Below are 13,752 nucleotides of genomic sequence, written 5' to 3' on the forward strand. Positions count from 1 at the left end.
AGCCTTCCCATAAAATAGCCTCCATTATGTCTGAAGGAAAGGGCCTAGTCACAGTTCACACCAGTGACACAGGATGTTTTCTAATGCCGGGCACACACTACATGGGAACCAGGCTGACTTTGGGCCCAGCTCTCCCCTCCCGACAATCATCAGCAAAGCCCCAATTTGTTTGATGGTTCTAAAGATCATCTAGCTGGATTTCCCTGTGGTGAGGGGTGTATTTTAAGAGTGTATTTTACATCCTTTGATCTGCTCAGAAGTCCATTTTGACCGCTCTGATTTCAAATCAGTATTAACTATTAAACATGTTAAGTATTTACAATATAAAGTTCACCAGGAATGAGTCCTAAAACTCGGAAATGAGTTAGCATCTTTGATCTTATGGTTTCCTTGTCTCAAAGTCAATGGATTTTTTTTAATGGGTTTTTGCTATGGTTAACACAAGCTTAAGGGATTTTGACATTTTGTTGTACATTATAAAATATGTCAGAAAATACCACACTTGTTTATTTGGAAGCTTGTATGTGTCCTCAAAAAGGCAGTCACTAACAAGTGGCTAAATCACACTACAGAACGTCAGTCATAACTTTACAGCCTTTCTGGCGATTGCATTCAGACTTCAATTATAATGACAGTGGTGCTCATTTGTGAAGATTAGTTTGTTGAACAAAACGTGTAAGTATCATAAATGTTTGTTTGCCACAGAGCTTATTTTTGTCAGTAATCCAAAATCCATTGGAAAAATCCCGTAGGCTTTTTGATGAGGGAGCAAGGGCGATGCTAACTTCCGCATCAGCCTACAGAAAAGCGTCATCCCTGTACTATATGTAACTCCATAGTATCCTGTTGCGTGGCTGGAACCCCACAGGATCGCCAGCAACCTGGCAGATCTCAAAGGGGGTTTTAATGCAATATAAAATGGGATTCAACATTTATGTTTATATTTATTTTACAGTGCACATTAATCAACAAGATCACTTAAGTCATGTAATTGCACCTCACATGCTTCCAAATAAGTAGCCTAATATAAGTCTTCTGGCTAAAGGGTGACATAAACAGTGCAATTGAACTGTACCTTAGGAAGATGATTGTCTTCACACTGAATACCAAAAATGGCTGTAAGAGGATTTGGATCAATTGTTCTTCCACATGTTTTGGAAAGGCCTTTGTAAATGGAGACCCAGTAAACTTAGAGACCCAGGCAAGACCAGAATGTTTGAGCTAGTGTTGCAGGTGAACATTTACATTTATTACAAGAATCATCGATGGAGGGGTACATCTTTGAGATTCTGAGCTTAGTTTTTTAACTTATCTAACTCATTTCTGCTGGAGTCTGATCTGCTCCACAAATGACAAATGATGTACAATCCCAAGAACAAGATATTGGTGGGGAGGAGACGGCACTGTACAGACAAAATAGACATAAGCTTGGAGAGCAGTTGTGACTCCTTGAACCACATTTCTGAATAATGAATTTAGTCACTGTCTGGTGTTACCGGGCTGTAACAGCCAAAATACAGACTCTGGAACAACCTGAGACAACCTGCAGACTGTCTGGCTCATTTAGTGCCAAAATGTCAGGAATTCCTTTGTGGTTAGCGTGTGATATAACTAGTGTAAATGTTCTTGAATTGCTGCAATCCTTTGTTCGGTGATTCGGTCAGAAAACAACAGTGAGCGCACGTCTCTCTCTCTGACGCTCCTGTTTCATCAGGGGCAGAGGATGTGGTCGTCTCTTCCCAACATGTTCAGTGTCTGCCGTCATTGCCACACTGATGGGAATGACTGTGAGGAACATGTCCAGACAGAGTGGGTGGATACGGCCCCTTCGACTGAAAACACTCAAACAGACATCCACACTGTGCTACTTCTCAGATACACGCTAAACCGCAGGCGTCTTATCACTCGTCATGTGACGCACGCGCGTAACTGCGGCAGAAATTTTGAACTTCTGACTGGCCTCTTATAGCTTAGTGTTTGTAAAATATAATCTTCATTTGTTGTAAGCAATTAAACCACCCTAATCCCTACTAGTCATAAAAGTTTAAGCACATTTATATGGAGTTTATTTTGTGTCACATTCACAGTAGTAGCTTTGACAGTTTTGTTTGACCTCCGTCTCTTAAAGGTCCACCAACTCAATGGAGGTGCAATACCGAATCATTAGAATGTTTCTTTAATATTAAGTTGCAGACCCTTTACAGTCAATGACCACAATATATCTTCCCCAGTGATGCCCTGCCAGGCCCGTGCTGCCTTCTTGCTTGTTTCAGGGGCTTTTTGACTTCATTCTGGTCTTCAGTAGTAAAAAAGATATAATCCCTTTGACTGAGGCCAGGTGACAAACTGCTCCAGTCTAGAATATCTCACTACTTGTCCTCAAAAATGTACTTGCTTTGCTTTGTGTACGCTGTATGTTTACAGTGTACAGAACATTATCCTGCTGTATAGATGTTAAATTGGGATATTACTGTATGTAGATTAAAAGCACTCCAAGTTCTTCACTGGTGACTCAAAAAAGATGTAAACACCCCTCAAACACCATGGCCAAATTTAACCTGTTCTCATTCCCAGGATGTCCAATAACAATGCTTTGTAAAGCCCCTCTGTGCAGGGCGCCCTTAGCATCTCCACAGGACACGTGGTTAATTCTGTGAAATGGCTGCAGTTTAGTTCAGGCAACAAAACTACCTGGTTAATTTTATTTATTTTTTTAAATCATGTTTTAATGAGTACATTTACTTATTGTAATGTGACATAAATACATGACTTGAATGACGTCAGTGCACAGCAACCAAACAAAAAGTTACAAAACATTTAAACACGGGTGATTTTTGATTTCACAGGAGACATAGGTACGTAATTAGGTTAAAACAACATTTACGTATGGTTTCATACAGGACACAAACTGCAGTCTCCTGGGTGAAAGTCCGGTTCATCCATCTCCTCTCCTTCCTGCTTGACATAGACTTCCTCGTATTGCTGCAAAATGGGTTTACATTGGAGTTAGCTGAAAGCCTGGTGCACCATGTGCATCATGTAAGTTGATATTGTGCTTACTGGTGCACGTTCCCAAGCAAATTTTTAATTAAATGTTCGAACCATTTCACACAGAGTTTACAAAGAGCTTTTCGGGGCTCCTGGAGATCTGGGATCCTGTGGCAGTCGCCCACTTTTCCCTGATTGGTGGTCCAGCTTTGTCAAAACATCCTTAGAAATAAAAGTCAGCACTTTAAAGGAGCACGTCAACCCCTGAATGATAATTTGTGTATCAGTTACTCATTCTGTGTTAAGTTGAATTCAGGAAGAAAACTTTGTTTTCCATGTATGCCTTCACAGTGAACAAAGAATCAAAAGAAGACAAAGGTTCTTGATGAATTGAAGTCATAGGGGGCCATGTTTACCAACAGCAAAACTATATCAAAGCATCTGTTTAAAAACCCTCAAACAACCTAGTGCAGTATATTATCATCATATTTATCCAGCTGCGTGCTCAGTATTTCCCAAAGACATGCATTTTCACATAAATGTTACTATTTAAACACTTAAACGTGAACAGCAAGGGCGCACCACTCACCCATGTGTGAGACTCTTTACTTGGAAGTGTTTTAAATATTATGGTCATCTGTCATGAATTCAGGTATTGAACAGAGTTGTCATCATTAATTGAAGGTAACACGGGGTATCCATGGGGAGATAATGGCGGACTCCGCCACTAACGATGACCACTACTATATAGAGAAGTAATTTATGAAAATACAGTGAGTAGCTGACCATCAACAGTAGTGTGACTTTAAACTTGTCATTGCTTCATTTCTATCCAGGGTGCCACAGTACAGAGTGAAAAAGATTTTTTTGTTGTTAAAATCAGCTGTATTCTTCCAGTTGGCATTTTCCTCACTTTACCAGATGCCTCATAGATATAGTACAGCAGTTGAAAGTGGATAGCAAAGTGAACTCCTTGATACAGTCCCACCTCCCTTCTGTATTCTGGCACTTGTGAAGTGATAATGGACACAATTAGAGTACACTTTATCTTGGCTGCTTGTCAGCCAGGCCTGCGCTGTCAAAACCTGTCAACAGGAGTGCCGCTCACACCCTCAAGCAGCTCCATGTCTGTTCGAGGCTCGGCGCAAAACAAGCTGACAGCAACATTAGGATGTACAGTCCTGGCAACTGGCGGGGAGGGTTTGGATGAAGTGATAGCAGCTGTTGAGGCGTTCCCTTCCTCCTCGCAGATCTGAGCCTACAGGATCTCTCCATACGTGATTTGGCCTCTTGCCTGAACGTCTTCTGTTGCTCTGTTTGTTTAATTGTGGGCATCACCTGGAGGTTGTTGCTGTTAACTTTGTGTAAACTTTTGGATTCTGTTTGTCATCATAATTACTGTAAACATGCGCAAAGAGTCCCATACATAATCTGACAGTTTGTACACACAAGACCAGGGAAAGTACTTGTGAAACTGGAAAAGTCCCTCTTAGATTACATCCCACTAACAATCGTATCAGTGAATTTATCAGAGGGCGTTTAAATCACAGGGAGGTTCGAAGTAATGTGTTGATGTTTCATCCCCTTCACTTCTACAGACTATGAGAAAAGCATGTTTGCGGTCTGTCGGGTTAGTCCAAACCCATCCCAATGAGCTGTGGTGTCTTCCACCCAGCTTCCCAGAATGTTCCACCTCGTGCCTCCTAAACTGAGCAGCTATAAGTTCAGCTGGATGGCACGAGAGCCAGCGTGTTTCTTTACAAGGCCACGGTTCTGGACGCTTCATGTACACATCCAGATCATTTGCAGAGGAAATAGTGTTCTGCTTTTGGTTGTGTCTCAATGTGGTGTTTACCACATGTCTGTCTTACTGTATATTTAGAACACTGAGTATCCTGAATGTTCCTACTTAGTGTGACATCCTTTTCCAAACTGTTGACATCAACAATCCCTGAGCTTTTTATTCTGCACTGAACTCTGCAGTTGCCCTCAGACCCTTCAGCTCAGTGTTTTGTTTTGTTTTTGTGGCCAACAACAGCTGTGTTTTATTTTAGAAACAGACAGTCTTCAGAACAAACACCGGAGCAGCTCCAGTCTGTGTTCTTCTTTACTGCTGCATCAAAGCCAAAGTGGCACATTTTTCTATGAATTTATCAAATGAAAAAAGGGTGCAACCAACTGAGAAAGTTGGTAGCGCCAATGCCACCAGTCAAAAAGTTAGTCTGGAGCCAGGCTGTTCTCATGTACTGTTTGTATGTATACCTACAAAAGTAAGGTAACGGAATTTGTATATAACCCACATCATCAGGAAGGCTGTGATCACGTAACTAATGTGCTGACAGGAGTGAAGACAAAAGTAGTATAAAGAGCGAAACTCTGGATAAGAAGGCAGGTTGGAGCGGTGTAGGGGTCAAACAATGGATTTTTCCCAAGGAGACTGGTGTTTTGTGTGCAACCAAGTAAACTTTTAGTTATTTTGAGGTACGTCATTGTCACGTCACATTACGAGTGCATAACTTAACGTTAAGTACATAATTGTACTACTTAATTATGTAAAGTGATGATGCCCAACCATGATTCTACTCCTAACCATTACCTAACCAGTAGAGGCACAAACTCATTAGAAATCATACAAACCGCTGTATGAGGATACGTTGCTGAGGCCCTGTTAGCAGTGGTAAGTGCCAGATATTTCTGTCAGGACTGTGTGCAGAAAAAAAACAGAGCTAAAAGAAGATTAATATTGGACTTATCAGGAGGAATTTGCCTGTATCTTCTGAATATGTAAATAAGTAGCAGTTTGCTAACATGTCCACCCACTTATCAACTTCACAGTGATAATATATTAGTGTTGTGTTCACAGCTTGTTTTCCAATGTCCTCAAGTGGCCTAAAAATCAGTTCATGCATGTTTAAAGGGCGACTTAACACCTTATTCTAACTTAAACACACCCTCTTCACACGTTGAAAAGGCAAATATAAAAACTGACTTTCAGACCTGTTGATGTCTTAAAGGGATAGTGCACCCAAAAATGAAAAATTCAGCCATTATCTACTCACCCATATGCTGATGGAGGCTCAGGTGAGGTTTTAGAGTCCTCACAACACTTGCAGAGATCCCAGGGGAGAGGGGGTAGCAACACATCTCCACCTAATGGAGGCTTACGGCGCCCCAGGTTCAAACGTCCAAAAACACATAATTGAAACCACGAAATATCTCCATACTGACCAAGAGTTATCACACCCAGCTAATAATCTCATGTTGTTGTCTGCAGGTAACAACCCCGTCATACCCTGTGGTGGTCAAGATGGGACACGCCCACGCTGGCATGGGGAAGGTGAGTTCCTTGAAATATACCAACAAGAACACGCACGTTCATTTGTTCTTTATGTTTGTCAGTGTTGAAAGTTCAAACCCCAGACTTTTAAAGTAAAAGGGGTATCACCTATTTTTTCCTATGTTCCTGAAATTTCTCTGGGGTTTACCCTACCCTACCTTAAATTAACCTCCCTCCCTTTTAGACTAGTTGACTAGTGTAAAGGTAAGAAAATGCTCAAAAGCACTGTCCTAACTGTGCACGATTTAATCTATAAGATTAAACATTGTCCAAAAAATATTGCATATCTAATAAGAGCCATTTAGAATTATTACTCACATTTTTAACAACCAAATTGTATTTTAAATGCCGCTGAAATGCGGCACTTTGCTGTGTGCAATATGACTATATGCAATATGATCTAAAATGAGTTTGTAACATTACAGCAACACAATAACATTTATTTACCGAATATTTAGTATCCCAACTCATCTTCAAAAACAAACAAATTGCTGAGATGTACAGGTCATGTGCACGTGGTTGCATCTATTGAGTCTGAGAGTGCATATACGTGTTTGTGTGTGTGAAGGCAAGAGAGAGACATCGCGCACACATCCCTAATATACATAATGTTACATCACAGGAAGTTCATATTAAACATGTTCAGAGTTTGAAATAATAAGGTAAACATATGTAAAAATAATCCCTGTGAGCAAAAAACTCTACTTTCAAGGCAAGCTGATATCACCTCATGACGGGTTTATTTACATGGTCACTACTCCAGAAACACTACTGCTAGTGTTTATGTGGTGTAGCCTACACTGCTACATGTAGCTACATGCTAACATCATGCCCATGTGGTCAATTTATTCCTGCTCAAACACGTCCGGTTGTGTTCAGGTTAGGGGTGTAAATCACTAGTTTCATCACGATACAATATCATATCGATTCTTTAGACAGCGATACGACATTTGCCGATATTATTAAGTCTGAGACGATGTGATTCAGGGGCCTGAGATCAATGTGAGACAGTAGCCATGTTTCCATCAGCCTATTTAGATGCACATCTAGAAGTATCACATTGGAAAATTATGATGGAAATGCCAAAATTCGAATTAAAATCCCCTGATTCACACAAACTAAAATACGCTCACTTTAGCCGGGTTTTGGTTGATTCGAAAAAATGTTGATTCTTAAAACGGGGGATGGAAACAGTTATGTTCGAATTAAGTCTGACGTAGCGCACCTCTCTCCATGGTGATATCCGCACTCCGGGTCGGGGAGGCGGTAATGCATTTACAAGCTGGTTGCCAACCGCCAGAAAACGTAGAAGAAGAAGAAGAATGCGAGACTCGTTTTGTTTCCGGTTCTGCGGAAAACTCGTGCAAGTTCATAGTTTTCACCAAAGTCCATACATTTAAGGGAAACACACAGGATTTGTATTTCTTTTAATGCACATTTGCCAATGATTCGAATCGCTTTTGGATGGAAACATAGCTAATTTCATCTGCTCATTTTACATACTTGATTACAGAAGAAGCTGCTTTCTTTTTTACTTCTGGCCATAAAAGATAAAAACAACACATGAATAATGTAACTAACTGTAACTACTTAAGTGCAGTGAAGTCCACTTTTAATTGACTCCACTAACACACATAAAACTGCACATGGGATAAGTCAATCTTCAGGACTCTCTGCAAGGGAGCCCTTTCTAGCATATCTTTTCATTTTAACCCAAACCATAATCTTTTTCATAAAACTTCTAGGGCTGTCTGGCTTAAAGCCCTGAAGGCAGACTTCTTCCAACAGCCAGATTAACAACAAGATCATTTAACAAATGTGTAACATTCAGCTGGTTGAATTTCACACTAAAAAGAGCAGCTTACAGCTTAAAGAGACAGGCGCTACCACAGAGCCTTCTTAGACAGAGGGGGATACAGATGTCTCAGCACAGACTGTGTGAGGAAAATAAAGGTGATTAAGGTTATTTCCCTGAACTATTCCTTTAAGCCAGAAAGATACTAGAAGGCGAACTCTAACCCTTACTCATCGTGAATAGACTCTGCGTCACACTTGCAACAATTGACTTTGTCACAGAAGCTCACAAGTTCACTTTTCCACCTTCCACCTCACATTACAGGCCCGCACTCAGACTTGTCCAGGGTCCAGTCATGCATATCAAACATGTGATCATATCATACCAGCTTTGACTGGTGTGCGGTTCAAAGCGCAGGAAAGGAGATTGCAGACCTAAAACCCCCCGTTTGTTTCTAGTTTGCACTGATCTGTAAAATCAGTCATGGTGGCCAAATCGCAGTGATGATCAGGCTGCAGTGTGTTCCTGCTTTACTTTCACTGAGCTGATATCTGATTGTTACAAAGGCAGGGAGCACACAGACAGACAGACACACCACTGATAAGGTCTGCAGTTTTACTTTTGATGTTCTCTTATACAACAGTCTGGCTGATGTATGCGTGGAGTTACACAAATTGATGCAGCACAAAGAAAGTTCTCACACACTGTGTCTCTCTCTCTAGTTGTTTGGATTCACATAGCGATATACTTCCTATAAAGTATGTCTTTTGCCCCCGTCTGTCTGGATGGGCTTGGTTTCCGTTTCAGGAGCCAGACATGCTATAGAATTTCCCAAAAGGCTTAAGAAGAACTTGGCAAGCCCTTGCAGAGTGGGACCTTGTTTAACCCGTCAGACCTCACAGAGCTCTGAGAACGGACAGGAACATGTGGGATTTAGGTCATTGCTGTTTTGTTTGCTCTTCACAGAACCTTGTTATTTTTTTGTGAGTGGATCGAAGACAATGAATTTATCATTTCTTGCTCGCTGACACCACTTATATCATATTAAATGAACCCTAATTTAAAGGTGCTACACGCAGCTCTGAACAAAACTATGTAATTCTTGAAACATAATAACATAGCTTTGAGTTTGATACATTCAGGAGTTTTGCTGCTACACCCTTAAAGGCCCAGATGCACCAAGCTGATATTAAAGAAGCAGTGGTGACAAGGACAGACTGTTGAGTCTCCTCACATCACCTGTGTCTCAGCCACAAAGTTGCACTTAAACACACTGCAAAAATTACAGCCAACTAGCGCAAAAACTAGGGTGACAGACGCTCATCAACGGCCAGACATTGACCAATGACCGATCGTCAGCTTGGCCCTCACATGTACTCTGGTGTGGCAAATAGCTCATAAACTGAAACTGGTTTTGTTGCTGATGATAAAAAAAAAAATCTGCTCTGGAGAGAATTTGCCTCAACTATAAGTTAATAATTTACTATTTACTTGTTATGTTTTCTCCCAGGATATTTGTGTTTCTTCAATTTATTTATTTCCTTTTTTAAGGCGGCTTTCCTTTTTACTACAAATAACATTATTCCTCTTATGTATGCTTTGAATACATCCCAAATTATACCTATTTCTGGCCTATCCTGTGGGTCCACCTTATGTACATTGGTTTGAATAAATAAATGAATATGGTTTTTTAATATAATTTAAAAATTCAGAGTCCAGTAAGTATTTTTTATTCATTCTCCATAGTTTATTGGACTTTGTACTTTGTTTCAGGGACATAATGCCAGTGACTTTTGAATGATCTGATATTATAATTTCATAAATCTTACTTGATCGTACTCTGTCCAGGCCTGTCTTAGATATAAGTAATCTATTCGACTGTAGCTACTTTGAGGGTGTGAAAAATATGTCTTTCTATTGTGTTAGGGTGTAAAGTTTTCCATATATCCCGCAGTTCATTGACTAATAAGAATTCCTGGAGGTTTTTTGGTGGATTAATTTTCCTGTTTTTAGTTCAGCTATGATAAGGGCTTACTATGTTATTCCCCAAATATGATCACTCCTGTTGGAGAACGGTCTAACACTGTTTTAATTTTATTCAAGAAAAGCATTTTTAAGTGGGAGGACTGTAAATATAAGGTAGCTAATGTAAGCTAATGTTAGCTAATGTTGGCAAACTTCAAATAGACATTGCTGTATAAGTGACATTACTGAGCTGGTTCGCTACTTTAATGACTTTTCTTTGGTTACATTATGTTTGTAATGGTTTTATCATAAAAATAAGCACCATCTCACAAAGTGACATGTTGATGTTTCCTTGTTGTCTCATTTCACTCGCTCTTGCTGTACGTTCAAACCAGAAGCTTCCAAAGAGGCAAAGTCTCTTGCGGACGCCCAAGAAGCACGAGTGTCAAAAATATTTGTGGCAGCTTTGGTCGCTCTAGTTGCTCATCGTGTGAATCATTGAACATTCGATCGTGCTTGTCAATGTAAAGGAGCTGCAAAGCGGACTGCTGGCTTGAAAGCAGCGTAGTTGCTGCTTGCTGTTGTCCAGTCAGAAAGCTCATAGTTGGCCTACACAAAGTTATGTTCGGTCAATGAAAACAGAAAACGTATGTCAGCCCATTCAAACCAAGCAAGGAAGACTTGCATGCTACGTCGCAACATTAGCCTGCAGTTCTCTCCTCTATTACGAACATTACACACTTTAAAACTCACCAGACCAACCAACTACCTTCTCGACGCAGTCCCAAGCCTCATTCTTTTTATTATGGTCTCTGTAACCAAACAGTGACACATTATAAAGCACTGAGTGGGCGCTAACGCAAGTAATCAACTTCTTGATATCCATTGTTGGAACAAATGTGCTGTAGGAACCAAAGTTACATGGCTTGTTCTCTTGGACCCGCTTCATCGAAGCACGTCAGCATTCCCATTGGTTGTCACCGAACCACGTCAGAGCTCATTACCATAAAGTTAAACAAATTTTAACTCCCCTCCGGACCACTCCGGTTGCTTTGGTCGCCCAAGACGCGCGGCTGATGACCAGGTCACCCAAGTCACCCAAGTCTCCAGGCTCTCATTGAAAATGAATGACTTCCGCTGCTTTGGAAGCTCTGGTCGTTTTTGGTGTGGACGTACAGTAAGTCAGGCCTCCCAGTGGTGATGTGTTTAAGACACCTGGCTCGAGAAACAGCCTGTTTTTGTTGTTAAACAATTATTTGCTATTATGCTTTTTCCTTATTTTCTGTCACGTGTAATGTTTCAATGCCAGATGTTCATATTAACATGGACGAAGTTTCAAATAATGAGGTAAATACATGTAAAAGTCTTCCCTGTGAGCAGCTCAGGCTTCAGACCGTTCTAAAAACCCTGTTTCCAGTGTTTTTTTTGGGGCAAGCTGACGTCAGATTGTCAAGGATTTCTTTGTATGGTCATCTGCTTCAGACACGCTACTGGCACACTATCTGCCATTAAGTTGGTTCCTTATAAGCCTCACTTTCACCATGTAAGTCAGTCTGCCATTGGGAAAATAGGGCTACATTTACGGTACAAAGGAAGTGCGTCAACATCTGTGGAGCCAAAACAGGAAGAGAATAGCACTTGTGGTTTCCCCAGGAGTTAACCCCAGTTACCAAACGGTATCAATTTAAGTTCAGTTACTATTGCTAGTAGTGATAGTGTGCCTGCCTACAAGTGTTTAAAATACATATAATGTTTTTGACCATTAAAGGATGTAAACATGTTCCAGAAGAAACTGCAACGTGCAGCCTGACCTCATCACATAGTAACAGTAGTGTTTATATATTTACATCTGAACAGGTTGTACATACTAAACGTGGCTACTCACTTAACATTTTTCATTTGACAAACTCCTTGACAGTAGCAGAGTGAAGCTTTATACCCAGTTTTCCCATTACGTGTTTGTAGACCAGTCAGCCTCTGTATTTTAGTTGGTATGTCATTTAGTCTGGACGTCGACCAGTGTGACACGGCTTTTTCCACCAGGCACTGTTCTTCGTTTTTGTGCCAGTGCTTCACCTTCTCTGGCTCACCTTTTTACTTTCTGTTTGCATCATTACGGTTTGTTTAGTTTCCCAGAGGAATTGCGTAATTCTCTGGATGGCTTTGCGTGCTTACAGCTCAGAGCTGGACCTGCCACTTGCTATCAGGTTCCACCTCTGGAGCCATGACGTGAACTGTGAGTCACTTCCCTTAATTCAGTCCACTTTGTTGTTTAAACTTCTGCCCGCCTACTGTAAACGGGCAAGGATCAGTGCTCAGCCTCAGTGCTTTAGTCTCTGTTAGCAGCTGAAAGCACATATCTATAATAACTTCGTAGTATACTATATGCACCCACCTTTATGTCATTTACAAAACAATATGGGAGTACACTTCTGCTTTGAGAAGTGTCCCAGAAGCTAACACTACATCGTTTGCACCAGATTCGGCGAGGAGGGGACATGCTACTCCACTCAAACTGGTTGCTTAATGAGCTTCCCACCGGTGATGTACCGCATTGTGGAATGCACTCGATTGGATATATGTGCTGCTAGTTGGACAGCCCTTGGTTTTCTGCTCACCATTTTAAACAACAAACATGGCGACCTGCTTATAAACTTTCTGTTATTCCGTCTAAACCAGTGGTTCCCAGCCACAGGGTCCACATTTCTCCTTGGTCATTAGTTCAAGGTCCACACAGTTATATATATATTTAGTATCACACATTTCACCATGTCGTCCAGCTAGTTAGCTGTCTCCGTTAAGTAGCTGTCTGTCAGTCACTCATGCTACAGCACAAAATGGCACTTCAAAATAAAAGCTCTGTACCAGAAATTCACTGTACATCAAAATAATATTGTTGTTTTCCACAAACTTGGCACATTTGTGAGTCACTTGCAGTCCATTTGGGTCTGGGACCCACTTTTGGACTGTGGCCCACCAGTTGGGAACCGCTGGTCTAAACAATCCACCAAAATGTATTTCTGAACATTTGAGGTGAAAATGGCCGATGCTACTGCTAAATCTTATTTCATTGTAGAACTACATCGCCTAGTTTGACAGCTTGGTCAGAGTTTTGTGAGTCAGGCACATCGTGCTGGACAAATTCATTTGCGTAGAGTTGAATCCAGTCTACTTTATGCAAATGCAGACCAGCGAACACACCGCAAACTCACCCCCAAACTTGCCAGAATACACTCTAAGTACTTTGTGCTCCTTCTTATTTTATTCTACAGTGTATAAGAATGAATAGAAACCAATGAGTAACACTTCATCACCAGATGGAAATGAACTGGTGGAAATGCGCCATAAGAAAAATAAGCACCTTGTCTATTTTGATGTAGCTGCAGCGTGTTGCACAGAGTGAAACACAAAGTTTTTCTGCTAACAGCCACTGTATGTGAAACAGAGATGCATTTAAATAGTGACGGTGAATGTATTTTTAAGAACTAAAAACAGCTACAAATCTTTGATCCATTGTCGTTCATAACTTTTAACTGTATTAAGTTTGTCTGTAGGCTGCAGCACAACTGAGTAGGAAATAACAACAATTAACACAATTAAAACAGACAAGAAAAGAAACCATTTAACTACATAGCCGACTTACTTAGACGAGAAGTATAACTATCAA

General features: G+C 40.8%; 1 protein-coding gene across 1 annotated transcript in view; it reads left to right on the forward strand.

Annotated features, from left to right (window-relative positions):
- The window catches only part of syn3 (synapsin III), a 179,021-nt gene that overhangs the window by 146,264 nt on the left and 19,005 nt on the right, over positions 1–13,752 (forward strand). Inside the window, exon 7 of the mRNA XM_033614580.2 lies at positions 6,263–6,325. Within this exon, the coding sequence (XP_033470471.2) occupies positions 6,263–6,325 (63 nt within the window). The remainder of the gene's footprint in view (positions 1–6,262; positions 6,326–13,752) is intronic.

Source organism: Epinephelus lanceolatus, chromosome 23 (assembly GCF_041903045.1).
Source record: "Epinephelus lanceolatus isolate andai-2023 chromosome 23, ASM4190304v1, whole genome shotgun sequence".
Taxonomy (NCBI): Eukaryota; Metazoa; Chordata; class Actinopteri; order Perciformes; family Serranidae; genus Epinephelus; species Epinephelus lanceolatus.